The sequence below is a fragment of the Fusarium oxysporum genome, chromosome 9, assembly GCF_000149955.1.
Source record: "Fusarium oxysporum f. sp. lycopersici 4287 chromosome 9, whole genome shotgun sequence".
NCBI lineage: Eukaryota > Fungi > Ascomycota > Sordariomycetes > Hypocreales > Nectriaceae > Fusarium > Fusarium oxysporum.
This window is the reverse complement of record NC_030994.1, coordinates 1302839-1329493: the sequence shown is the minus strand read 5'-3', so window position 1 is coordinate 1329493 and position 26655 is coordinate 1302839. Positions and strand designations below refer to the sequence as shown.

Genomic DNA, 26655 nt, shown 5'->3' with positions numbered 1-26655 from the left:
TATGACGCACGGACCAATTGATTCACCCGCCCTCCTCACCTCTGCCCTCCAGAGTCTAGAGGACGTAGTCTATGCCATCAATTGACTTATACAGACTTTAAACCTTCCAAGGGACATTCGACGCTTTTTATAGAATCTCAGCAAGGAAGAGGCCGGCCCCGAGTAACTAGCGAAGCCTTTTATCATCTTCGACGAGGAATCCAGTCGGCGCATATCTTTATCTCTATCGTCACTCCTCTCCACCATTCGAAACGAAATCACATATACCACCGACAGCATTCGACGACATCTATCGCCATCGCAGTCACTCGAGAAGATCAGGGAAATACTTTGTAATCTTGGCAATACTCCCACGTTGTCTCAATGAACAACGGTCGCGGTAGTCGAGGTAACACGTATCACTTCAAATCGTCGCGTTAGAAACCATTCGGGCGTTAGAAGCCATCCTTGGTCAATCCAGCGACTGAGAGCTCTATTTCGAATTCAGAACCTCCAGGTTCTGGCACACAATCAAACCAAGCACAAAGGAATACCGCCAATCACCACCCGCGCTCATCGCATTTGCGTTCAGGAGCCAGACATTGGCAACCCCTCCAACGCTCCCGAGGCACTCGTACCAGACAGCCCTCCAACAGAAACAAACACTTCCCTGGACAGAACCACATGCCGCCGCCGCAACTTAGGGGTTTTGGCGGGGGGCCTGCTGTGGCAGCGCCATACCACCAGGGTGGCTTCCCCTCCCATGCCCAACAACAGGGTGGCCATTTAGGCGGGAACCAGTACCTGAACGCCAACACACAGCTGGGACCCTTCTCTGCTGCCAACAGCAATGCTTTTACGACAGCCGGCCTCAATGGCCAGGGGTTCGCCGATACAGGATTTGGTAGTCAAAGTGCAAGAATGGGTTTCCATGGCCCTGCAGCCGCCCTACAACAACCACAACATGGGCAGGTTCACCAGAACATGTTGATGGAACACCCAGGAATCAGGACACATCCTAACAAGGGTAGGATACGGGAAGTATGGAAGCACAACTTGCACGAAGAAATGGCCGTATTGCGAGACTTGGTGGACAAGTATCCTTACATTGCGATGGTAAGGCTTGAGGAATGAGCATCATTTTTGAAGATGTGCTAATCAATGGGTGTGAAAAGGATACCGAATTTCCAGGTGTCGTTTCAAGGCCCATGGGAGGATTCAGAGGGAAGAGCGATTATCACTACCAATGCCTACGAACCAACGTCGATATGCTGAGGGTCATCCAAATAGGGCTCACCTTCTTTAACGAAGACGGCGAGACCCCCCCTCCACGGCCCACAAACGATCTGAAGCTTGGCACAGCCGCTCAAAGGGCAGCGACTAATGCTCCTTTCCCTTGTTCGTGGCAGTTCAACTTTAAGTTCTCATTGAAGGACGACATGTATAACGAGAAATCGATCGAGTCACTTCAGCAAGCCGGGATCGACTTTAATGCTCTCGAACGTGATGGCATTGATCCTCATGAGTTCGCCTCCCTTCTGATTCCTTCTGGTCTTGTCTGCTTCGATAACGTCAAGTGGATATCGTTCCATGGCGGTTACGATTTCGGCTACCTGACCAAGCTGCTGATCTGCTTACCATTGCCCAACGACGAAGTCGATTTTGACCACAAGATGAAGCTCTACTTCCCCACGACGTACGACGTGAAGCACCTCATGAAGCACGCCATCAGGTTACACAACTCCGGCCTTCTTACACCCAGCGATCCCAGTAGCACTGAGATCCTGCAAAAGTTTGAGCATAAATCTGGACTTGAGAACATTGCCGAAACCCTCAAGATTAAACGTGTTGGCTCTGCCCACCAAGCAGGCTCTGATTCGTTACTCACCGGAAAGGTCTTCTTCTCTATGCGCGATAAGATATTTGCCGGTGATATTCCTGATGAGCATGTTGGCAAGGTCTGGGGCTTGGGCTTCCCTGACTCAAATTCCAGCCTTGTCATGTCAATGATGAACCAGCAAAGCGGCAATGATGGGCAAACAAATGGCAACGGACCTAGCACCCCTAACACGACAAATGCTGCGTTAGCCACCACCCCAGGACCACAAGGGCATAACGGCACCATCAACACTGGGCCTATGACTCCTGGTGGAGGCGGTGGTGTATTTGGCAACTTCGCTTTCGGCGGAAACCGATGAGAGGCTCATCCCCAAGGGCTGTTACCCCACTGGGCGGGCTATGGACTATGCCGATAGTATTAATGTTTTCTATGCCTTGCATTTTGCTCTTTACCATCAACCTATTCCTCTTTCGTTATGACCTTTCATTATGCCAAAAACATAGTTATTGGTTTCTCTACATGAAGTGGGTCTGTACAATGAGATATCATACCTCTATGCTACCATACTCTTCGCTTCCCGCTCCAATGCATTCTGCCTAGGTTTACGATTTTGATATAATGACTTTCGGAAGTTTCAGGAATCCAATGGAGAAAAAAAGGGACCGGTAAGGACGGTTGGGAGGGGATCATACGTGTCAGTTGGTGTCGGCGCCGCTGTTGTATACTGTATTGTATGGTTAACTAGGAGTTGGCACCTTTGAATTCGAGCTTCGCAAAGTTGTTTATTTTGTCCAATTTTAAGTCGTGCTATGACATGATGCCCGTCAAAGATGGATGGCAGCGCTATGTTTAAGCCGCTGGCTCGCAGTGACTTTGTATTATACAATGTGATGAAAACCGGAACACCTATCCATGTAGTAAACGCCAATATCTAACCAGAAATTTCTCTTACGCATCATCAGTCCCCAGCGATGAACTCTTTACGTGATATAAACCTTCTTCAGTGACTCAACTGGGAAGATATCTCCTGTCCGGAGGTCCTTAACCTGATCAGAAGGCAAATTATTCTTCCTCGCCTGTATTTCAAGGCGGTCCCTTCCATAGACGCTACCATTAGGCAGTAGCCTGAGATCGTGCTCTACATGACTCTGAGTATGGTGAGCGTACGGCACATTCCGGGCAAGCTCATTGAGTTCAGTGGAACAGATGGGACAAACGCCGTGGCCGAGAGTCGAAGGTGCTGCTGCGATATCGGATGTGCTTTGGGCAGATGGACTATCTGATGAGTGCATTGGGTCCGTGTGGCATGCAGGTGTTTTGAGGGCTGATAGACCAGAAGAGAGTGCAACGTGAAGGAGTGGGACTGCAGGGAGGGCAAGGAGTTGATTGTGGGTTGTTGTGAAGAGGTTGGCAAGGTCAGCCCAGCGGGAAGGTTTATACAGATCTCCATAGGGAGCGGCGGCAGATGCACCACCAGGGGGGAAGGCAAGCAAACCACAGACCTGCTGAACTTCTCGGGGGAATGTGGCCCGGTAAGGAATGAGATGTTTCTTTGCGTGAGCAATGGCTTCAGTGAGTTTGGCCGAGGATTGCGAGCGGACCAGCTCGATATATTGTTGAAAGCGAAGCATGAACTCGAGCTTACTCTGCGAATAGTTAGAATGTGGATATTGAGGCGGTTTTTAGAATAGGCAACGTACCTCCATCTTCCTTAACTCCTTCTTGTTATCGGTGCACCAAGCCAGAGCTTCAACCACGCTCTGCTTCAGAAGAGAATCTCTGACACGACTTGCAGCAACAAAGGTGTCGATATCAACGAGATCGGTAATACCACGCTGCTCGGCCAGCTCCTTTGCAGTGTCATTGTATCCATGGCGAAGCAGGTAGTCTGCCAAAAGGCGATCGAGCCTCTTCCTACTCCATGTTTCGTACTTAACGTCCTCCACCGTATCCATCTTGTATAGTTCGTCGAGATGTGAGATGCGGGCAGCTGTCTGTGTATGCAGACGAGCCTCCTCAGCGGCGCTCGCATTGAGTTTGCGCTTCAAACCTCGCATGCGGGACACCATTGCGTCGATGTTACGAAGGACATCTTGCTGTGATGCGCGGCCGGAGACGGCAGCGGTGGCTGAATCTTTGAGTAATGTCTTTAGGGCGGCTGTGTCTTTCTCGATTGTGAAATGGGCCGTGCGGAAGTTCTTTCGAAGGAGTTCGGAGGGGAGGCGAAGCAAAGGTTGGTCCTGACGTCGACTATCAGTTATCATGGAGAGGCGGTGATGGGGCGCTTGGTTAAGTCGGACTTACAAGCAGCAGATGCTCGTTATGTCTGATCTGGGAACTTTCGTGATCGCCCATTATGAATGTTTGCTTGTGGAAGGGATAGATCGACTACTCAGATAGTAAACAATCGCATGTAGCGCCCGTAGAAGGCGGAAGGCTTATTAAGCTCCGATGATTGTGATTGATAAGTCGTTATCGTGAGTGAGGTGAAGTCAAAGTGAAGTGGGTTGTGTCATGAGGTGGGTGCTCCAATGGAAGCTAGGTACGTACCTCCTAACTGTGCAGTGCATCATGCAGTCCTCTACTCCCCGTCCCGCCTCCGGAATATGGGTATGTGGGGCCCCGTCTTGGGAGTGATTCCCGCTGTAAGCGAAGAAAGAGAGAGTACCTTATGAAAAGATAGAACTAAAAGAGAATTTACCTTAGCTATATCTCTACGCAGATATTTGCGTACCTGCCTAAGTGTAGGTAGGTCCTCGTTCAAATGTTATCAGTTGCTTAACAAAGAAACAACAATATTCGGAGGAAATGCTACATACAAAACTAGCGTATCGACTTCAACCTTGTGTTCGTCATCAGCCTGCATCTGGTTCTGGTATGACAAGATGCCTTTTATGCCGCAAACCATCAGTGGTCCGTTCAACACAGAGTCGGCTGGCTGCATGAAGCAAATAGATCATGGTGGAGAAACACGGTATCGATTCTGATATCTCACAGTTGAGAGGCTTGAGGATCGTACTGGATATGCACTGCAGACTTGGCTCCAATACACGAACGTCTCTGTGGCACCTGGGCTATCCTTGCTTGAAGGGAAATGAGTGTATTCTTGGAATCAAAAGTCAATATCAGCATTGTTATGAAGTGACTTCTAATAAATGTGTTTGTACAGTTCGGGCCTTGATTCACAGCATATTGCACGTAGAGCTGAACCTGCTGAGGCCCCTAGAACCAGCTCCTGTGTCAGACGAGTCCAGATTGGATCATCTGTCGCAGATATCTTAGGACGCAACCTGTTTCACCTCTCGGCGTCAAGTGATGTACGTGGGATGGGATCAGGTGATTACATGCCGGCTCCTCATGTTCTAGTGGTGTGGTGTAATTGTGTAGTATTGTTTGTTATCCCTGAGGGTTCCCTAATTGGCCTGTGCTGTGTAATGATTCTCCGCATTTGGAGAGCTATGCAAGCTGACAATGAGAGAGACAATCAAGTTAAGACAAGAGAGGATCAGGCTTATTATTGTATGATGAGAGCACCAAAGCATGACTATTGTTAGTGTTGAGGTGTATTCTTGGCTTTTAACAAGGTACCTTACCTTAGTTACCTAGGTATTGTATATAAGGTAGAGAGGTATAATCCTATTTATAGGCAGGCAACCGAGAATAGTATCTATGAACTCATCTCATATCATAGAGTTACTCAGGTGCAATACAACTAACAACTAACTCCCTAGCACTTTCCACATTGATTCATAACGCCTTCGCCCTTTCCAGGTTCCTTGTCTGCGTGTTCCCCCCATCTCAGTGCTTATGTGGCCCACCTGACCCTCCTATTGGTCGCCCTCTCCCATCTAGGCCACTTATTTCGGCCTCAGGCAGCATCTTCCCCCCCTCTCACTCGCGTCAACTTATTTATCTTACCAGCCTCACCCACCACTTGCACGTGTTCACCCTCTTCCTCCGCCGCGTGACCCGACTCGCTCACTCCCAGTGTCAGTTCCCAGCTGCGTGTCCAGCCAAAGAAGCGCCCATTTTCGTCGGGGAGAGAATTCGTTCTTCCCCTTTAGTAACATAAAGATCCTCGCGTCTTTATCTGGACCCGAACGCGTATCAAAGACCCAGGATTTATTCCTCCTCCTTTTTTTTTTATTATTAAAAATCCTTTGTTGAGTATTGGTCCTGGTTCCGTTCATTTACAGACGCGAAGTTGTCGACTTATCAACTGGGACTCGCGCGATATCACGAGGTAGATCCCACCAAGGCAAACACGTGAGACGAGAAACTCGTGATCTCGCACGATCACGCCTCGAAGCACATGATCTGGGAGGTATGTCGCTTTCATGCATCTCATTCACTTCACGATACATTTGATTTAATGATCTGCACGACGACGCAACAATGCAACTCGAGTCTCTGCACTCAGAAATGGGCTTTTGCAAAGTATTTGCAGTCATGGAATGAGGCTTGACGATGCAACGCAACGCAATGAAATGAATGCATCTTGCCAAGTGGCAGCATCTTTACTGCTTGCTTGAATCATCAACACAACCACCATAGTTCACAGTCACAACTGTACGTCGCCTGCCACCATGAGCATCGCATAAATATACTCTTGTGCCTGTCCCGGCATCTTCCTTTGCGCGCTGTTTTCATCCCTCATAAAGAGTGGCTGAATCAGCACAGACGCATCGCCTCATCATGTCTTTCTCTCACGCTCAGTCATCGCGACTCTCACATTCACTCCTCAAGCGAGCGACAACCTACGATGCTTTCCCTTCTGTCCATGCCCCATGCAAAGATTCAAGCCCTCTTCGACAACAAGACTAGCGCATCATGTGCACGTGTTACAGTTGATACTGGCACTGGCACTCAACCAACAGATGCTCAACCTCTTCTCCGTTACTCGCGGCCGGATCTCCTTGCTTTTCTCTCTCACACTTCATCTACCCATAGCTTAATTCTGCAGCGAGTTTATTCTAACTGCCCTTCCCTATCCAGATCTTTGATTGATTGTCAACGTCTCTCATCTGTGGCCTCGACATCATCAAACTTTGCACTCAGCCTCTTTAATCTTGGCGAGCGCTTTTGATCGAACAAACCCGTCTACCAAAAAACCACTTGTTTTCTTCGATAATTCTCTCACGACTGAACCATGGCTGAAGTTCTTGCCGAGCAGCCAGACCTCTCCAGCCTGACCGGCTCCCCTGGTCAGAAGCGGAAGCGCGAATCCGGCAGTCCTGATCTCGCCAGGAATAAACGCCCTGCCCCAGCTGCCCACATGTCTGCCGACCCCGCCTCCTTCATCGACAGTGCCATGGAGAGCCAGGCCGTCAACGCGAATGGCGTCAACGTCGCCGATTTCAACGCTCTGCAGCAGGCCGCCCAAGCAGATCACGACCACCCCGAAGCTCCGGATCCTACCAGTGCTACCAGCACCGCACAGGCTGCCCTCGGCATGTATCCCACCCTGCATGTCCCACCCTCGACAGAAGAGCAATTTGCAGCCCAGGCAGCCACTGATCCTGAGCATGGCCATGATCCAGCTTTCAACCCCGATGTGACACCTACAGTTGACAGTATTATGGAGCCTCCTCAAGTCGCCCCTCCTCAGCATCAACATACACCACCCAATGGTGTTCCGCATCAGCCACCACGATACAATCCCGCAGCCCCCAACCCCAAACCAACAGTCGGATCAGAAGAATGGCACAAGATGCGAAAGGACAACCACAAAGAAGGTATGGATATCTAATTTGTCGAATTGTCTTCAAATATACTAATTGAAAACAGTGGAGCGTCGCCGTCGGGAAACCATCAACGAAGGTATTAACGAGCTCGCTAAGATTGTCCCTGGTTGTGAGAAGAACAAGGGTTCCATTCTACAACGGGCAGTCAGCTTTATTTCCCAGCTTAAAGAGAACGAGCAACAAAACATTGAGAAGTGGACGCTCGAGAAGCTTCTCACAGAGCAAGCTATCACAGAGTTGAGCGCTTCCAACGACAAACTCAAGCAGGAATGTGAGCGTCTGTACCGCGAGCTCGAGACTTGGAAGCGAGTGGCACAAAATGCAGGCCTCGAGCCTCCACAGCCCAAAGAGGAGAACACAACTGCCAATGCATCGTGCTAGAAGCACTATACAGCGTTGGCATTCTCCCCTACCTCGGACTTACCTTCTTCATAACGTATACCCCTGCCTAATCCCGTCTAGCAAATGTTCCCTCGGTGAATATTTGTTACTCAGCTCGGTTGTGTTTTTGCATGTTATTTTGTTTTTATTTGTTCGCGGGATTCGGGAGCGACATTTTCCCACAACCAGGAGAGAGCAGAGTATCAAGAGAGTTCTTGGTGCATCTGAGTAGTCTCCTCGCGTGATTATGTTGTCTCCGATTTGATTTGATTCATTTGGTTTGATGGTTTCAAGTAGCTTGGCGTTGGTGGATGGATTCACTCACAGGTCAGCAGAAGGTTGAGGTAACGGATCTGCTTCACTGTGCGATACGGTACAGTAGCTTGAGTGTTGAACCGAGTTGATAGAACTTTTCTTCATACAATGTGCCTGCTCATGCATATTCTTTTGTTCATGATTTTTCCGAGTGCTGTATTGGAAAACAACCTGGTATAATTGATCATGATAAATTCTGCCCTTGCGCTGAAGCCTGTCCATGATTGTTATTCATGATTTTGCTGCTGTGGAGCAAGGAATAGTCGAATTGTGATCGTTATTGCGTTGAAACGCTAGATCAGGTCTTGTTCAACTGAGAAATACACAAGGAAATAGTCCCCCTTTTGGCCCTCCGCCGCCTCTCCCTACACCAAGATGTGCAGCAGTTCTCATGAGCAGAATCTCCTCACTGTCTTGTTCAACCATTCTTCATTCAGAGCTGAAATTAGCAGGAACTGACCTAACAGACCCTATGTATCCACGAAGCAAGTAAGCTGCAAGCTGGAACTTGAAGTATAATATGTAAGATTCCTTCGCCCAATATCTATTCCACATTGCTTATGGATATGAGAAGTTCTCATTTCCCATCCCCCTGTTTCGTAATCCTATTTCATTGGACTCGATAAATCGTCCGCATGTGGACATGATGAATGAACCACTGCTGGTAAACGTGTTCGCCGCCGTTAATCGTGATTGCGTTTCTGGTCGTCAACATAAGAATTTCGTAGCCGTTGTTCCAACACCCATGAGCCACCCTCATCTACTCAGAGCTAAGCAGTAATTAACAATTCGGAGCATGTCAATGTCCACGTTGAGCGAGAATGCACACCATAGAAATGCCAATCAGGAACCGCCAATCAGGAACCACCAAGCCCACGGGAAAACAAAACTTGATACCGAAAATGCAGGCACACACAATACAGTTTATCCCAAACAAGACGCTGTGGTCAATCGCAAAAAACAAATAAACCATCCCGAGATTGTCCTTAAAGATATATTTTGGGGTATCGAATCAAGTGGCAATCATAGCCGCCCACCGTCTGAACAAAATGAGCAATCGTAACAATGCTGGTACCGGTATTCGGTGGGAACTGTAAACCGAGAAACAGCGAGGCTGTAACAAACCATCGCATGATCTGTTCTGATCGACCTGTGCTGTCATACCAGGCCCAAAGTCATGCATAATCTATAACCATATGAGAAAAGCAAGAATGTGTCACGGGCTGTATATAAGAGGTGACGTCAAGTCTGGCATAGTCTAATGCATCGCATGTCGCGGTACATCATCCACCTTGACACCGGGCAACCCTCGACTGTCCTGAGACATATAGTCATAGCCCGGAGTCGGATGGACCTGTGACGGTTGTGCCACACTTCCTGTTCGGAACATAGTAGGCTGATTGGGGTCATATCCCCGCGTGAGTCCATCGAACGAGGCATTCATATATGGCTGAGCCTGATTCATGGGAACCCCGGGGCTGACAAAAGCGGTCGCTGGCGGATTGGCTGGCTGTTGAGTGAAGGTATACATTGACGTCGAGTTTGGCGCTGTGGAACCCGGCTGCCATTGCTGGGTGTATATCGTTGTACCATTCTGTCCTGCGTAATCTGCTGAGGCGCTGAAGATGGATGAACGACGTCCAGAATCATGTGCAGCAGGAGGCACACCCATATCTATACCGAGGTTCCCGCTATTAGGGTGGACCGCAGGTTGACCATTCACCGGCATGGCGTTGTTCTCAACAAAGCCGTGCTGGTCTGGAGCCATGTCCTGCATCATCGAGTGGTTGTACTGGTTGCCTCGTACAGGTAGCTCTCCACCGAGGAAAGGTGTGCCATGCAGTGAAGCGCCTGAGCTGTGGCTGTTTGACGAAGGCATCAGACCAGGGACTGCCGCCAACTTATTTGGCTGCACATCTTGGTCATCCTCTTCCTTGGGAACAGGCCCGTCGTCATCGTTACCGGATGCATACGAATCAAGCATCTTGTCGTCTGCCATGACAAAAACCTCCGTTGTCCCATCTGCAGATCGAGTTAGAATCCACCCATCCAGCTTCCGCAAATGGAGACTTACCAATCATCCCGTCTTTGTAACGTTCCTGTTGCTTGGCCACTTTGAAAATCTCATTGAGAAACGGTCGCTTCTTCGCATTGGCTGGATTATCCTTGTCCGCGAAAAAGCCTGAAAGAGCCTCGATCGTAATCTCCTCCAGCTTCTTCACGTTGAGATTTAGCTTTTGAATGTCAGGATGCTGAGTCTTATTGGGCTCCACGATCATTCTGAGGATGTGGTTAAGAAGATGAACTCGCTCTGGATTGAAGTTTGTTAGAAGAGAATATGAGAATGCTCAATCAAATGTTGAATATTACCTCGTTTGTAGAGATGGTCTGGCTCCTTGTGCCGCACCTTATCCTCCTTTGTTGGACCCCAGGGCTTCGGCCACCAGTCGGGTGCCTTCTCGTCGCTTCCCGTGTAAGGATGTGTAGACTGCTTCTTTGGCTCCACGGCCTTGACCCATGCTTTTGCTATGAGCTTGCAAGCCGTTTGCTGCATGTTTTTGAAACGTTGCTCATAAAACGTCCAAAGCTCCGTGGGATTTCCAACCTGAATACCCTTTCGGATTGTTGTTGATACAGTCATGGGCACTTCATCTTCATCAATGATGGGGTGGCGAGCTCTTGGTCTTTTCCGGCCTTGTCGTGCTGGCGCTTCCCAATCGTCAAACTGAGACATTCGTCGGCGGTCCATCATACGATTCCTTGGAAAGTCCATAGATTGCTTGTAGCCATCGAATGCGAAGTCATCAACGACAGGGCTCGCACCTAACTTCACGTTAGCCCTCTGATTCATAACTGGGCGGAAATCGACTAACCAGAATCCAAGCGGTCCATAGCCCTCAAGTATTTTTCCATATCAAAAAACTGTTTCTCGTAACCACTTCGAGGTCCGGAGGTACTAGGGCCAGAGAAGGTTTGAGGGCTTCCGTCATCCATTACTACAGCCAAGAAATAGTGTCTGACCGATATCCCACAGTCTCGACGAAGAGCATCGGCGATTTGCTTTAGCCTTATGTCAGCGAGGACTCCAATGAGCACGTTTGAAGGTTGTTACCATTGGAGGCTGTCGTCTATGCATATCTTGAGCCTCTGGAAATCGATTATCGTCAACTCCATCCCCGACAAATCTCTCTGGCAGGTAAGGATGAGGATGGCGGGAGAAAGACTCCCTGGTCCAATCTCTAACCATGGTTCTAGTAGCTGTTGATATGTACGACTTGCCCGAGTTAGTTGTCGATAGCCTACGAATAACCAAATACACTCGCAAGGCAAGTGGCCAAGCGCAAGCTAAATCTCGGTAAAAGTTTTTGCCACCGGCGTCCAGTGTCAGATACTGATGCTGTATAACGACAGACCCAATGGAAAATCAAGGGCCTAGCACAGCTTGTAGCACTGGGACATGTCGTGATATGTAGTTCGTCAGTCGATATATAGTGACTCGAGTCCTGAGTGGATGCGACTCGGGCAAGATTTGAGACGGTCCGCAAGGTATTATGCTGCTCAGCAGAAAATTTTCAGATCCTTCAGAAAAGTGCAGTTCGAAGATAAGAACAGACTAGGAATGGTGTTAAGAGGCTCGTCGACTTGTATTAGTTTGTCTCGGGCGAGTGGGATCCCTGGAAACAATGTGATGCGGCTCAGGTTGGGTGTTGCAGATGGGTTCGGGAATAGTATGGGGGTGGTAATTGGAGTAGTGTGTGTGTGTGCCAGGGGGACGCCTTCAAAATGATGAATATCGCCAATTCCAGAACTGGTGGGGTTTGGTTGCCAGGAGAGTATGATCTGATCAAGTTGATGATTTCCAGGGAACAAATCCTCGCAATACAGGCTGTTCGAGATCCTTCTCCAGACAGGATATGTCGTGCCGAGCTTGAAGTCGATGCGTGGAGTTGCTCGTCAAGGGTTGAGTCTAATACAATTAGATATGCTGTCGACTATATCCAGCCACAGCGAGGTTGCAAGTGCAGAGTTAGCCTATCGTCTCGCGAGAAGTCGAAAAGTGAGAGGTGTATTCCAGGAGAAAACTTGAGCTCCAGTGTTGTAAACTGTGAAAGGGTAATCTGAGCCAGGGCCTCCGAGGTAGTTGTTGTGCCTTGACTTGAAAGAAAGGGTTTACTAAGAGTCTTGGTCGAGGTCAAAATGGCGGTACTGTCTGTCGAGAGAGGGCTTGAGAAATAGTGGCACGAGGAATTGGTGTTCGTCGTGACGCGAAGGCGAAGTGAGAGATAGACAGATTTCCGATGTTGATAAAAGAGGATGAAGTGATATGACAAGGTTACAGAATTGGAGCAGACGTAAAGCCGGGGAACGAGGGATGAGTCTATAGGTCCCCGCACTGCCTTCAGTAGATGGATGAACGTTGTCTCTCTTCTCAAGGCTTTAGTTCCGGGGCAGACAGCTTTCCGTGCCGTTGCTATCCCAGGGTGGGCGTATCTCAATCAGCGAAGGAGAAGAGAGATGTACAGACACCTCTTGAATGAATTAGAATGGAAGCAGACGACAGGGACCAGCTTTCTTTGAAGTGCATACACGCATACACACCAGATGAGTAGTAGGGATCAATAACCAATGCTGGATACGTGTAGGTAGCAGTGTGTAAGTCTCCGATCTCAGGCCGTAGCTACCAGGTATCCGCCTGGTCAAAGGGTGGAGGGGTCAGAGGAGAAAAGGGGGTGCGAATGCACGTCTTTCAAAAGAAATGGAACACCCAGCTGTGGTGGCAGCAGCAGGTCGACAAGAAGAGGTATTCAGCTATCACCCAGGTCGAGAAGCCAAGGGTGGGAGAAAGGCAGGGAAGAGTGTAAGGGCCCCTCATCGTCAATGTCGCACAGTACGGGGTTGAGAGAGCATGATACTAGCCACTCAAGGTCAAGGCAGTCTCAACTCGAGCTGTACGGATGCCAATCCCATGATCCACAGAGCTGGCTGACAGGGCTCATTTCAAGGGTGTTGAGGAGAAGAGACGACGGTTGGCCCACGCTTAGCTCCGACGCCCCCACACGCGGATGGATCTGAATGTGGTTTTAGAAGGGACAGGGCATAGGTGCCAAATAGTATCAAATCAGATACGATTCTCCAAGATGAGATTTGCATGGCTAGCTGTGTTGTTGACACAACAAGCTGAAAAGACTAGTGTTAGTGTGTACATTGCTATAATCTGGACTCATAACTGCAGAGTCAGATTGATGATCCAGTCGTGAGCGGCACCAGCATCAAGCTCGCAAGAAGGAACTCAGTCGGCTTGAACGACAGGGGTTATGTCAACGATGGCTGAAATGGTGGGCCCCAGACTGAGGGTCCAATCAATAGTTGCTCGAAAGGCCAAAAGTCCAAGAAAGAGCAAAAAGCAATGCTATGAGCGAGACGCATGACTGAGGCGATTGAGGCAGTACTTTGTGCTAATGTGAGACACAGAGAGTGATTAGGGCGGTCTTCGACCCAGCCAAAAACACCAAAGCGATCCAGTAGTGCTTAGATTGACTAGCAGCCTGCCCGGATACGCGGTCGTATTGCATCATCCTCTTGAGTCTCAATTTTTGCTTTTTATCCAGCGGCGGTTTTGGATTCCAAGGCTAAAGATAAGTTTGTGGTCATACCGTGCAATACTGTTGCTCTACAGTGGCCCATGGCTAACCGAAAGCCTAAGAGGTTTCGCTCAACGTTGTCCGTTGTTTTTCAAGATATGCAAATGCCAAGTCGCTGGTTTGATGCGGTGAGTGGGAATGCTAATATGATGTGCCATTCTCCAGAAATGCAAACCGGGGACTGTTCGGAGTGACCTAACGAACGAGGTTGCTGTATGTAGATGCATTGCTTGTTCTATCTTGTGCCAGGAACGGCTCGGATAAGAATCCGTCAAAATGGATGTCGACTCTTGCAGATGCTTTCTATTGCACTGTACAGTACATGGGGGCCGCTCCATATCTAACAGCCGATGCTAGCTGCGATGGTGTCAGACCGTGAACCTGAGAATGTTGTAATGTCTGCATCTGTTTCTCTGATCGCACAGCTACATCATTATGTATCGATTGTTGGCTTGACGAATTGTGCCCGCTAGCCAGCCACCAACCGACGAACCGTAAGGTTGATTACTGGATTTGTCTCGGTGGTCAAGATGGGTCTGCTCTGTGAGTCGTGTTTTAGGGTCATGGGCTTGGGAAGCTTTTCTCAAAACGTGCAACCCTGCAGGACTGGCTCATGCACTATCACCCAATGCAGCCAGCGGCAGTGGTACAGTGCAAAACCTACCGAGGTCTGTACAGTGCAATACAGCAGTAGTTGTAGTTGTAGGTAGGTAGGTACCTTAGGTAGGTATGTGCTTATGCAGATGCAGACGCAGGCAGACGCAGACGAGAGTTGACCATCACCAGCTCCAAGCGAGATCTCAGATTAGTTACGCTTGGGCACTTTGTAGAAAATGACGGGCGGATGAGCGACCAACACCAACGTGGACGATGAAACTAAAATCCTGTGGCGGCCTTGGTTTAAGTTTTGGCCCATCGTTTATAGCTTTTCTGGCCAATCGTATGTGCCCTATGCTCCAGAAAAAGGTGGATGGCCCAAGTGCCTGCCAAAAGGTGTCTGGGTCTGGTCGGGCTTGCCCTGGACTATTTCAGGTAGGTAGGTACCATAGGGATGTAGATTCCTGATTGCCCTGAACCTTCCTGCCCTGGACCTGGACCTAGACCTACATAGACCTGATCAGCCAACCAACAGGGAAGTTAGTTCCTGCAAACTGCAGAGCAACCTGGAAACAAGGTGCTCAATCTTCATGGAGTGGCTCGTCTGGTGAGCAAACCACGGCACGAAAAATCTTTATTGCCGAGAGACAAGTGCTGACCTTAGCACGTACTTTCGTCCAGCGAAATTCCAGAGAAGCCGTAGCTGATATCTGAGACGTTCATGCCTGCCGCTTACCTAGTACCTAGGTACCTTAAGTAGGTGCCTAACTTAAGGTATGGGCCAGATCCGGATTTCTTTATCCATACACACAACTTCAGAGACATCATCGCAACCGGACAGGCCTCTGCGAATTGGGTACAGTATCCGTCGCAACGCCCGCAATCCAGCCAGCCACTATCACCGCCGCATCGTGTTGTTCGCTGTGCTCCTGTAGTAAAATCTACGCTTCAAGAGAAGAGCCATCGTTTGCGCAGCCAAAACTGGCTTATTCGCGCCCAATTAACCAAGCTTAGGTTCTCGGCCGAACCCGACTTCATCAGCCAAGGTCAACCTAGACTTTGGACGATGGACAGGCGGGACGCGAGCGGTACGGCTCGGCTCCTCTATTAGCCTTGCAACCTGCAGTCAGTGGAGGTCGACCCCATCAGCCAGATCCGCTCCCATGGCGTATTGCTAGCCCAAAGAGACAGGTGAGAGCAACAAAGAAGAAAATTGTTATCCCAATCTAACCCGCCAACGCAAACTGTTCTTGGCAGTGTTGTCCTCACAGCTACAGTACTGAACCTCCCTGTTCAAGATCACCCTACAAATTTACCCAACAGAACTCGCACACTCCAACCATCCATTCTATACAGCCAGCGGAGAATGCATGTCATTCGAAGTTGCTGGATGGAGGTTCGCCAATCAGCAATCAGCAACAGTCTCGTACGTTAGCCCCCATCAAGTCCTCCTGCAACAGACGAGATCATAGCATTGCTCTATGCCTGGGCATCAAATTCAGCATTGGCCACTCAAGACCTACTGTACAATGCGCTTTTGCCAGCAGTCGGTCATCAGTTTGCAGGGGGCATCGGTAGCTCCATTTACAGGGAGCGGGAAGCGCACACACACGCACACACACATTGCACATTCACAGGCACGTCTGCGCCCTCGTTGGGCGATGCCAATGCATCAGCTGCAAGAGCAAGGATCGCACAGTGCATCAGCCACCACCTTTAACCCCATGAACGGCTTTTGCTCTGCTTGAATGTGTGGAGTCTGAAAGCGCATGTCAGCACAACTTAGTCAGGCAAAGAGGAACATGATTCAAAAACAGAATCATGAGCCCATAGAGACGTTGGCAATTGTCACACTGTTAGGCATAACGCGAATGAGTCCAGGAGCTGGTAGCTGACATATGTCGCCCCGGCACGAAGAAACAAGAAAGCGGCTAGCTAGAGTTTCCAGCAAACCCTGTTGAGTATGCCAGTGCTTTCCTGGAGGTTGGCAAGCCGTTCCACCCCCTCAGCCTTGCACATATGTAAGTGAAAAATAACGTTTCCCCTTTGCCCTTGACAATCTTGACCAACAAGAGGTCTGTTATCGGTATTATAGAGAAGAACCTTCAAATACGGTACAGGAAAAGCATACATACCTTACCTTACATAGTCATGGATGCGGATCGTTACCTAGGTCATTGGACCTGCAGGCGCAACATTATCTCGCGTTTCGACCATGTGTTCAGAAGCAATTATAGATTTCTCGGGGAAACTACACTAGTTAGTTTCTCATTCCTGTACGGCACAAGGCCAACATGTTTGTTTGTTCATGCTGCCAAAGACTCGACAACGTTTTTCTTGCCACTTCGTGTCTCAGAACTGCAGAACCCCCCCCCCCGCATCGGCAATCCACGAAGCGTCTCGCCCATCAAAGAAGAAACCGCCCATGGCCATTATCACTACATCCCTGACACGGTCCAACTTTCTAGTCAGCGATTTGATGTTAGTGGGACCGATCCACACTGTCCTCAAGCTCCCAGATGACACAGACTGCCGGACTGACGCCCCCACGCTTATTGCTTTCGTTTAGGATACAGCACCGAGCCTGGAGTCAGGCTTAGCATTGATGCAATAAATCTTACTTGTCGCCAGCAGCGGAAGCTTCAACGTCATGGGCCTTCCCGTCGATCCTGTGTCCATTCCTTCTGGAAACTCTACTTTGCGAGGATGCTTTGATTGGTCGTGTTCCTCTTAAGCTTCATCGCGAGGCTAATCTTGACCACATAAGGACAGCAGGTAGTATCGAAGAACCACCATGATGTACATAAATAGGTAGTTTCACAACGGAGCATCAGTCCACGGATCAGCAAATGCCGTGATGCGGCTCGGCTTGCTTGCCAACCTAGCGAGCACCTAAAACGTACCCCAAGATTGATCTCTGACTGTTCAATCTGGCTCCAACTCGCCACACGTATATCTTCTCTCCCTGAGCATTGCCAATACTGCTGCTTCTGATTCCACCTTACGAATACCTCTGCATCAGCAAGTTATTCTCATGTGCAAGTGACCGTCGGCGAGCTAAAGATCAGGCTTTGCAAGGTCCTCAACACTCTTCAGGTCACAACAGACGCATCCTCGACGCATTTACACAGAGCAAAGCTAGAACTTTTGCATGTCTAGCCAGTCAAGTTTCTATGACCTGCTCACCTCCACGGCGGTCCAGAAATGCACCATACGGATTGTGCGGGAATATCGGGTTGGACTCCGCGCCCCATTCCTCATCTCCTACATGTGATCCCTGTCTTGCTTCAGATGGGAAGAGTGAAAGAGAATATTGACATTTAAACCTCAAAAGACATTTATCAGGCGAGTCAGGCGTCTCATCACGGGCCTGCAGCATCGCCCCCAGCATCTGTTGATCCGGCCAAATTTGGGCTGTCTCCGCGCTTAACAGGGGCGTCGGTTCACTCACTATACTCAAGCACGTGTCTGGCTACTACTCATCGTTACCAGACATGAACTTTAGTCATTTGCGAGTTTTGAACTAGGCGTCTTGTGGTTATAGTCCTAATGACAAGTCGACATTCAGCGGAGATTTGGGTCCAGTTCTCTTTCAAAGCAACGTCAACGACGTATCAGGTCCGTATGTACCTGGACTGAATTGCGACGGAAACCATACCAGTCGGCCATATCCTGACTTCAACCTTGACTGGCAAAAGAAAGCATATCTGTGTATTCAAGATTGATTTTGTTGCCTCCCAGCTCGACAGAAAAATTCATTTGGGGCTTTACGATGACATATATTGCCACTACCACGTCCACAGCAGAATCATTAGTTGGATAACCCAAAGTGCCCTTGGCTTGGCGCGCAACGAAACTAGCCGCGCTAGATCCAAGGCACCACAGGCCGCCGAAGCTATGGGCTCCGACAGCGACGTTCTTTGATGCCGGAGAGACGGCTCCGGAGCCTTATCTTGAAGCCTGGAGGTTAACATGATTGACATTGGCTGGCAAAGCCTTTAAGCCGATAGAATATTGTAATTGCGGTTCAGGATCCCTTACTGATTCCTGCTGCTCTTTTTTATGCACTGACGCTTGACCATCTCGAGAGAGAACTTCTCTCGGCGGTGTTACTGGTATTACATAGCTGTTACCGTTTTTTCGCTAACATAATTCTCCGTGTTGCACGCACTGTACTGTGGCTACCCCAGCATGTAACGTGTCAAGTCTCCCTGGTCACTTCGATGCTTCATCAGATTTGTCCGTGGGCACCTTCTAGAGGGCCCCCCTGCTACCTCAACACCACCACATCCGCTCTTGTCCCTTGTCACCGGGGATAAGCCAGCAAGAGCTACGGTGCACGGTCGCTTCGCGAGTCTTCCACCGTCAGCGTAGGCTTCTCTCCGTATTTCCCGAGTGGCTCACAAGATATCCTGCTGTGCATCATCACGGACAATCTGTGCCTCTTGGCCACTCGATGCAATGGACGAGTGAGTGCATGCAGCATTGCATGGTTTGCTTTGCTTCGCTTCGTGATGTATGCAAAAATCCCTCCTCTTTTATTTTGCTGTTCTTTTATGTACAATTTCAATTATGACAGGTCCAATACTAGGTGTCTGTCTATTCAACTTCCAGCCCAGCTTGCTTCATGAGCCCGTAGAATACACCTTGCTTCTTGAAAAGCTCGGCCGGACTATCAAACTCGACCACCTCACCCTTGTCGAGCACCACCACACGATCGCTGTCCAGGATGGTGTTGAGACGATGGGCGACGGTAATAATGGTGCGGTTAGCGAATAAGGGTGACCGAAGGGTGCTCTGCAGCATAGCGTCGGTCTCAACATCGACTGCAGCGGTGGCCTCGTCCAATACCAGGATATTGGAAGGAGTGAGCATCGCGCGAGCGAGCGAGACGAGTTGCCTCTGACCCTGAGAGAGATTGGAGCCTGCAAGGCAACATGTTAGCAGTTGAACAAACATGCATGTGAAAGTCGGTTGTGATGTGAATAAGCCTGATATCTCAGGACCCAGGCTGTTGGTGCTGCTCCTAAAGGGCAGACCACGGGACTTCGTCCTCATGCGAGGCGAGCAACTAAGCACATCTGATGTCTTCGAAATGGCTGCAGAAAAGAGACTGCTCATTATCATCGGCAAGGGCCAGATGTTTAGCCACACCACATCAGATGAAGCCATGGATGTTGAACCAGATGCTCGGGTGACCGGTGAGAGAAATCGCAGACCGGTCAAGAAATGCCGACAGAAAGCGCATTGCCGTGCGTGAACTTACCTCCTTCGTTAATCTTGGCCTCCAGCCCACCATCCATGCTCGAAACGTGGTCCTTCAATCGTGCGTGCTCTATAGGGAAATACGTCAGCAAATGTTACACAACGTGCTGACAAAACATTCGCTTGTCTAAGCAGTGCATGGGTGTAGTAGGGTTGCAATGTCGGCGTTTACTTACCCAACACACTCCAAAGCTCAGTGTCATCATGGACATGGCCAGGATCGAGGTTATCCCGAACAGTGCCTTCAAAGAGCGCTGCATCTTGAGGAATAATGGCCAGCCTTCGGCGCAGATCGAGCAAACCAATGGAAGACGTGTCAATATTATCAATACCAATATGGCCCGTTACTGGTTCGATGAGTCGGAACAAGGCTAGAGTCAGAGATGACTTGCCTGCACCTGTGCGACCCACGACACCGATCTTCTCATGCGACTTGATGTCAAGGCTGATGTTCTTGAGCACCAGGTCCAAACCCTCACGGTAACGGGTGCTGTAGTTGACGAAATCAACCTCGCCCTTAGCAGGCCACGAGACAGGGGGTCTGTTCTTGGCGATGATCTCGGGTGCCTCACTTGGTAGGGCTGCATATTCGAGGACACGCTCTACTGACACAATGTTGGTCTCGACTTCGACAGTCTGACGAACGATCCAGTTGAGAGAAGTCGTAATCTGCAGAGCATATGACATGGCAAGGCCGACAATACCAGATTGGATGGGCTTGTTGCCAGTGACGGCGATGATAGCAAAGCCAGCAGCAGCCAGAATGACCACAGCACCAATAAACTCGAGACGAACGGCCAGCCAGCGATTGGCGCTGATTGAAGGGAAGTAAGCACGGAGATTAGCATCGACACGCCATTCGTTCTCGAGCTCGAATCGCTGCTGCTGTCGGAATGCCCGAATGGTTGAAATACCCCCAAGGGACTCCTGGAAATGTGCATAGATGGGGCTACGGCTCACACTGTCGAGTCGTTTGAGCTCGCGAGATGTTCGGAGGTAATATCTCTGGATGTAGTAGTAAGTCAGGGCTAGCGGGATGATCAATGCGACAAATGGTGGTGTGGCGAATGAGATAACGACCAAGGTGAAGCCTGACTTGGCCGCATTCACAAATAGCATATTGAAAGTTCTGGCCAAAACCTCATCGACCCGGTAAATATCACTGTCAATGGATTAGTATCGACCTTTGATCTCCCCAAAGTATATACTGACCTCGAGAAACGGTTCAGGATACGACCAGCAGGCGTTGTATCAAAGAAAGACATGGGGGAGCGGAAGATAGCGTTGGCCATGCGCTCATGAAGCTTTCTCGATGCCTGTTGCTGCGTCAGTGTTTATACTCGACATGATCATGAAAAATCACCAACCTCGATGGAACAGAAGATCCAGAGCACAAGGGTCTGAATGACAGTGAGAGCGGACGCTCCGATACCAAAAGCGAAGTAGATTCCGAGATACTTGCCAACATTAGCGTTCGACTGCTTTTCTTGGTTTTCTCTGGACCACTTCTCAAGCCAGAAATTACCACCGATTCCGGCAGTCTGTGCAGCAATAAGCATGAGGAGATATAAAGCAACGGCATAAAGGTTGTTCATCTTGGCGTATTCACCGTAGACAGACCACTTGACCTTGCCTTGCTCTAAGTGCTCCTTGGCTTGCTTGGTCTTGGACGAACCACCGATTTCCTCGTCTGTCAGCTTGCCTCGTGGACCTCTGAAGCTTGCAGTACTGGCGCGGCGCAGGGTTGCCATGCTGCTTGAGCGAGGCTTGGCCCCAGCACCGGTCTTGATAGGAGCCATCTCGGGGACTTGTTCCTGTGCCTCCTCAAGCTCTTCCTTGGCCTGGCCCGAGTCTGTCTCGATGATTGTAGCAGCCTTGCTGCTTGAAGCACTGGAGCTAGGTTCACTGCTGGCATTGCCAGACTCGTGTCCGGCTGTCTTGAGAAGTTCGGCAACGAGACCCTTCTGAGCAACCAATTCCTTGTATGTTCCTCGCTCAATGATTTGGCCATCCTTAAGGAGAGACACGTAGCTGGCCTGACGAAGGACAGCAATGGCGTTAGTTGCAAGAATGCGAGTCTTTGAAGCCAGCAGACCACGGGTTCCGAGTACATTGTCGATAATGTGACGGCCAACATGGGAGTCAACAGCAGAAAGAACGTCATCGAGTAGGTAGATATCCGCACGAGCATAGACAGCACGAGCCAGTGATACACGTGCTTTTTGACCACCACTCAGGGAGATACCACGTTCGCCAACAACAGTTTCGTCTCCATCTGGAAGCTGTGCAAAATCGTCCAAAAGAGCACACGCCTGGACAGTCTTCTCGTAAAACTCAGCATCATATTTATAACCAAAGATGATGTTCTCCTTGACTGTAGCATTGAGGATCCAGGTTTGTTGCGACGCGTAGGCAACAGTTCCTCGTACTTCGACGTTACCCTTAACCTTCCACATATCACCGAGAATGCTCTGAAGGAAAGACGACTTGCCAGCACCAACACGGCCAACGACACAAGAGAGTTCTCCCTTGTAAGCGGTATAATCAATATCAACGAGAGTGGGCTTGTTCTCGTGACGGCTCCAAGTGAATGTACCATCACGGATGATTATGCTCTCCTCGCCAAGTTGCTCAGGGGCAGGCTTAATAGTGATAGCGTCGGGTTGAAGCTCTTCAGCGGTAAGGAAGCTGGTGAGACGTCCAATGGCGACAGAGGCTTCGACGATGGAGGTGATGACCATTGGAAGAATGGCAAGAGGGAAGGTCAACAGGTTAAACAGGGCCAATGCAGGGAAGACGATATCACTAGTGAGCGGCTTATCCTGGGTCAGAACAAAGACGGTGAAGGTTGAACATGACACGAAGAAAGGCGCAGTAGTCCAAGTGAAGTTGGCAAAGGCCTGAGTGGCACCAATCTTTCGCAAGTTCTTCAGTTCCTTTTCATTTCGGACGAAATTGAGTTTGTTCATAAAGGCAGAGCCCCAAGCATACAGCTTGATGCTCTTCATATTGTTGATGATCTCGTTGATCAAGCGACTTCTGGCGTCCTTATTCTTCATCTGCTCCTTTTGCATGTTTTTCATAATGCGAGCGACAAATCCTTGAATTGGCATCATAATAATCATGACAGCAACACCCGCCATCATAGACCAGCCTAGCAGATTATAGAGGGAAACCATGCAGATGATAATCTGGAATGGCGCAGACCAAATTTGCTGAGCGAACTGGGTAAGATCCTGCAGACGCTGGCCATCAACCGCCATGTAGTTGACAATGTCACCGGTACTCTTTGAAGCCCTGCCCTCGCTTGACAGGCGTAGGGACTTGCGGTATATGGCTGAAGACAAACCACCTTTGATACGCATTCCCGTCACAAAGGCAAGCTGGAAGTACTGATGAACCATGGTGGTTTGCAGAACCGCACAAGCGAACATAGCCAAAGCGATAGCAGCGCCCTTGATAATAGGCTGAGGAGTATTGTCTTCCTCGTACGACTTCACAAAGGAGATGAGAAGCCGAAGCAGCTGGGGCTGAATGTACTGGGCGACATCATTTGCAACCTTGAAGATAGCAGCAACACAATAAGGGCCGCCATATGCCTTGAACAAAACTCTCCACAGCGAAGGACTCTTGTGGTGTTCCAACTCGTATTGCCAAGCTTGGTCAAAGCGAGATCCAGTGTTCTTGGTCTGATCATCCTTGGCAAGAGCCCAGAGGTCCTCTTCGGTCAAATACACTTTGTAACCATATTGCATCATTGGTGTCATCCAGGAGAAGGCGAGTTGAGAAAATGCGTTGGCGTATTCAACGGGACATTCTTCCTCTTCCTCGATGGCTTCATATCCACTCGGCCGAGAAGTTCGAGGCCACAGCCACTCCACGAGAAACTCTACAAGAGACAGCCCAACTCCGACGCAGTAAACAATGAAGTACGGTAGGTTGGAGTCGTAGATTTGCTGCGAGATAAGAGATCGGAGCTTGACGCCGAAGGAGATGAGGAGGAAGAGCCAGTAGAATAGGGCGACGCCGCTGGGATATCGAATACGCGAATGCTCGATCCATTGAATAGCGAAAATGACAAATAGTGACAGGATAGTCAAGAAGGTCGTCAAGACTCGGAAATCGCCATACCAGATATGGGGCATGTAGACGATTTGAACGATAAGCTGAGCAATGACGTCGACGATGATGACGGCGAGGAGAGACTGAGACAACAAATCAGCTCAATTGAACAGAATAGAAGTAGAGAAAGGCGCAGAGGAGTTTACCTGCTTAATGTAGAAGTGCGCATTCTTGGTCTGTCCCTCTTGTTTCTGCTTCTTAGCGAGCAGCCACCAGACAGCGAGCGATCCAAACAGAAGGCCAAAAACAGACACAGCAGAGATCCAGACGTCGATAAAACAAGGTGTAAAATCATAGCGATGGGGACTTAGGGGCCCCCATCCTTCCGAATTTCCACACAGAGGTTGCTTGAAGGGGCCGGTAGTGAGATAGTTCGCACCAAGCTCTCGCAGCGGGCGGAAGCCAGTGAACGAGCCCGTCTCGAAGAGAACCTGTTGCTCGTTGTAGAGAGCCATTGTTGCAGTGGATGCTTCTCAAGGAGTTCGAGGTATCGAAAAGGTTTCGCGCGACAGTCACTTCATGCTAGAGGGACGTGTGGGATGTTTCGTAGGCGACAGAAGCGATGGCGCGTCCTTGGTGACGATGATGGTGACGGGATAAGATTTTGGAACCTTAGCTCGGGAAGCTCAATGTTAGTACAGTACGTACGTCAGAGCGAGTGCCGTGAACCGGAGCAAGGATCGGAAACGGCTCGGAGGACAAGATAGAGACAGAGACAGTCTCAGAACGGACAAAACAAGCCCAAACCCGAATCCGGTCACCTCAGGCGAGAGTTGAAGGATTGAAAGAAGAGGTTGAAAAAAAAAAAAAAAAAAAAAAAGGTTCTGAACTTCTGGGCGACTTCCGACAGGCAGAATCTCGTCGAATTGACAGGCCCTTGTCGTGGTTGGTAAGCTGGCCCCCAGAATTTTGCTGCAAACCCAGCATGCGCGAACACCCAAACATGCACTAACAATGCGATCCTGGGCACTAGACCAGGCTGAAGCTGCTCAGTGGGGTTGCTTACTGATCGCAAATGGAGATAGTCTACGGACTTTAGGTGAGATCACTTCCCAGCCAAGGTCGTCTTACCCTGGAGCACAGAGTTTGATTATCATTTTGGTTGTTTGTGCGACTAATAGCTGTACCTGATGCTTTCTATGTATCATGTTTATAGATCACAAGCACGTCAATTGCTTGTGCAACTCTTAGTCTTCAATATGTTCTCTCTTGTTCGCGTGATTGCCAACACGCCGTGACAAGCAATCTCAATCAGCACGAGAAGTAACTTCGGTTTTCAACCACTCGATTACCGTCTTGGAAAGCCACTCCTGCGCTTGGGGTTGATCAACGGTATGGCTTGCGCCAGGAATCAGCCCCGATAACCGACTGACAGCCGGGTTTAACGCCTTATACTTCTTGTTGCTCGCAGCCTGGTCGATGCGCTCTGGGACGAACTCGTCCTCAGCAGAATGGAGAACTAGCACTGGCTTATTGAACCGAGACCAATTCCTTTCAATGACATCATCGGGTAGGTCTGATGAAAAGTAATCATCGTCGCCGCTGTTCATCAGTTAGTTCATATCATCCTCATAGCTGGAAACCGTTGAACGTACCCTTTGCTCGCCAGAGACTGGAACCGATACGCCGAAATGGGAGCTCCCAGAACGGCAGGAATCATGTCAAAAGGCATACAATCACCGCCTTTGCCCTCAGAAATCATCTTTGCGGCGAGATCAAGACTCGGCTGAGGATCCGGGAAGATCAAATCCAGTGTCTCACGATCCGACACCGGACCTTGCATAACGAAGCCATCGACAGGTTCGTTGTTGTGCTTGGCATAATTGGCATACTCGATGCAGTCCTGCAATTGGTCAGAAGATATATAAAACGTGGCGACAAGGGAATAGATTACCTGACAGCCAGTTGAGGAACCAAATAGGACGATCTTTTCCTTGCCAATTCCTCGCAGATACTTGACCAAAGCAGAAATGTCTTCAACATCGTTGGAGAGGCTCGAAGTGCCAAAACCCGAGAAAGAGCTTCTCATGCGGAATTCGATAACGGAGAAGCCCAACTCCTTTACTTCCTCTAGGCGCTGGGCTAGAAGCCGGGTATAAGGAATAGTGTGAGGTCCATCTGTAAGCCCACCGATGAAGACAATGGCATTAGGAGCTGAAGTGAGACCAATTTCATAGGCGGCCGAGCTTCGACACTTGGACTCAAAGGGATGGACAGTGACTTGGAAAGGGCCTGAAGGGGACATTTTGGCAGCTGATGCAGAGAATTTTTGCGATGATAGAAGATGTCGTGGTATTTGTCCCTCAGAAGAAAGAGAGGGGAGCTTTACTGGAGGACTGTTGAGGTATATATAAGCTTATTTCCTTGGCTCTTACTGGGATCATATCATTGCACACTTACTCGGAGATCACTAAGAAGGCTCAGGTCGCAAAGAGAATCTATTGTGATTTTGTGTTTAGTATAAGCTTCCTGATGGTTGTTGCAGGCATCAGATTCCTGAGAAGTTGATAGTGGGTGGGCGTACTCCACAGTGTGAGAGTTGCATCATGAGAGGGGCAGAATAGACTCACCAGTAGAGAAGTTATTAATTAAGAGGTAAAGTATCAGGAGCGCAAGAGTTTGAAAACAAACAAGATACTATACACGCTACAAGCATACATTAAATAGCTATTGAGATGTTAAGAAATATAGAGTTTCTGCTAAATTCTGGCGATTTCTTTCACTGTGTCAGGGTGATATTCTTACACGGTCTCATTTAGCGAAACCACTC

At 49.4% G+C, this 26655-nt stretch overlaps 9 protein-coding genes across 27 annotated transcripts; 4 read left to right on the top strand and 5 right to left on the bottom strand.

Annotated features, from left to right (window-relative positions):
- The first annotated feature begins 39 nt into the window (after positions 1–39).
- FOXG_09325 (uncharacterized protein) lies at positions 40–2865 on the top strand. The gene is made up of 2 exons (XM_018388433.1): positions 40–1095; positions 1155–2865. Exons 1-2 carry the CDS (start codon positions 664–666, stop codon positions 2175–2177), a joined length of 1455 nt encoding a protein of 484 aa, XP_018246498.1. The 5' UTR covers positions 40–663; the 3' UTR covers positions 2178–2865.
- On the bottom strand, positions 53–4958 carry FOXG_09324 (uncharacterized protein). Of its 4 annotated transcripts, none has more exons than XM_018388430.1 (4): positions 4558–4958; positions 4124–4504; positions 3520–4059; positions 2489–3465 (listed from the first exon to the last, which is right to left on the bottom strand). In XM_018388430.1, exons 2-4 carry the CDS (start codon positions 4172–4174, stop codon positions 2800–2802), a joined length of 1257 nt encoding a protein of 418 aa, XP_018246495.1. In that variant the 5' UTR covers positions 4175–4504; positions 4558–4958; the 3' UTR covers positions 2489–2799. The 4 variants fall into 4 exon arrangements, with proteins under 4 accessions (XP_018246494.1, XP_018246495.1, XP_018246496.1 ...); XM_018388431.1 differs by having other exon boundaries at positions 4124–4445; positions 4521–4916; XM_018388429.1 differs by having other exon boundaries at positions 53–3465; positions 4124–4958.
- Positions 4959–5325: 367 nt separating this feature from the next.
- Positions 5326–10048, top strand: FOXG_09323 (uncharacterized protein). 6 transcript variants are annotated; one of them, XM_018388426.1, is made up of 4 exons: positions 5511–5755; positions 5814–6388; positions 6815–7554; positions 7607–9257. In XM_018388426.1, the coding sequence occupies exons 3-4, from the start codon at positions 6969–6971 to the stop codon at positions 7942–7944; spliced, it is 924 nt and encodes a 307-aa protein (XP_018246491.1). In that variant the 5' UTR covers positions 5511–5755; positions 5814–6388; positions 6815–6968; the 3' UTR covers positions 7945–9257. The 6 variants fall into 6 exon arrangements, with proteins under 6 accessions (XP_018246492.1, XP_018246490.1, XP_018246489.1 ...); XM_018388427.1 differs by having other exon boundaries at positions 5326–6143; positions 6993–7554; positions 7607–10048; XM_018388425.1 differs by having other exon boundaries at positions 5326–6143; positions 7607–10048.
- On the bottom strand, positions 8109–13054 carry FOXG_09322 (uncharacterized protein). 8 transcript variants are annotated; one of them, XM_018388420.1, is made up of 7 exons: positions 12847–13039; positions 11372–12788; positions 11133–11319; positions 10630–11082; positions 10334–10570; positions 9089–10281; positions 8329–9029 (listed from the first exon to the last, which is right to left on the bottom strand). In XM_018388420.1, the coding sequence occupies exons 2-6, from the start codon at positions 11504–11506 to the stop codon at positions 9518–9520; spliced, it is 1776 nt and encodes a 591-aa protein (XP_018246485.1). In that variant the 5' UTR covers positions 11507–12788; positions 12847–13039; the 3' UTR covers positions 8329–9029; positions 9089–9517. The 8 variants fall into 8 exon arrangements, with proteins under 8 accessions (XP_018246482.1, XP_018246481.1, XP_018246480.1 ...); XM_018388421.1 differs by having other exon boundaries at positions 8329–10281; positions 11372–11533; positions 11583–12786; positions 12859–13039; XM_018388417.1 differs by having other exon boundaries at positions 8109–9029; positions 11372–13039.
- FOXG_09321 (uncharacterized protein) lies at positions 12996–13121 on the top strand (the record flags this gene model as incomplete). Its single annotated transcript, XM_018388414.1, has 1 exon — positions 12996–13121. One exon carries the CDS (start codon positions 12996–12998, stop codon positions 13119–13121), a length of 126 nt encoding a protein of 41 aa, XP_018246479.1.
- Positions 13122–15314: 2193 nt separating this feature from the next.
- FOXG_20028 (uncharacterized protein) lies at positions 15315–18668 on the top strand. Of its 2 annotated transcripts, none has more exons than XM_018400303.1 (2): positions 15315–16519; positions 16688–18668. In XM_018400303.1, coding segments are annotated over exons 1-2 (336 nt in total). In that variant the 5' UTR covers positions 15315–16517; the 3' UTR covers positions 17022–18668. The 2 variants fall into 2 exon arrangements, with proteins under 2 accessions (XP_018246477.1, XP_018246476.1); XM_018400302.1 differs by having other exon boundaries at positions 16594–18668.
- FOXG_20029 (uncharacterized protein) lies at positions 17064–17177 on the bottom strand (the record flags this gene model as incomplete). The annotated part of the gene is made up of 1 exon (XM_018400304.1): positions 17064–17177. One exon carries the CDS (start codon positions 17175–17177, stop codon positions 17064–17066), a length of 114 nt encoding a protein of 37 aa, XP_018246478.1.
- A 340-nt stretch (positions 18669–19008) lies between the features above and the next one.
- On the bottom strand, positions 19009–24340 carry FOXG_09320 (uncharacterized protein; the record flags this gene model as incomplete). Its single annotated transcript, XM_018388413.1, has 6 exons — positions 19009–19423; positions 19765–19833; positions 19940–20925; positions 20976–21079; positions 21131–23968; positions 24032–24340. 6 exons carry the CDS (start codon positions 24338–24340, stop codon positions 19098–19100), a joined length of 4632 nt encoding a protein of 1543 aa, XP_018246475.1. The 3' UTR covers positions 19009–19097.
- Positions 24341–24935: 595 nt separating this feature from the next.
- FOXG_09319 (uncharacterized protein) lies at positions 24936–26533 on the bottom strand. Of its 3 annotated transcripts, none has more exons than XM_018388411.1 (5): positions 26456–26478; positions 26286–26408; positions 25780–26221; positions 25481–25728; positions 24936–25427 (listed from the first exon to the last, which is right to left on the bottom strand). In XM_018388411.1, the coding sequence occupies exons 3-5, from the start codon at positions 26128–26130 to the stop codon at positions 25133–25135; spliced, it is 894 nt and encodes a 297-aa protein (XP_018246473.1). In that variant the 5' UTR covers positions 26131–26221; positions 26286–26408; positions 26456–26478; the 3' UTR covers positions 24936–25132. The 3 variants fall into 3 exon arrangements, with proteins under 3 accessions (XP_018246473.1, XP_018246472.1, XP_018246474.1); XM_018388412.1 differs by having other exon boundaries at positions 24956–25427; positions 26286–26323; positions 26456–26533; XM_018388410.1 differs by having other exon boundaries at positions 25481–26221; positions 26286–26323; positions 26456–26519.
- Positions 26534–26655: the final 122 nt, after the last annotated feature.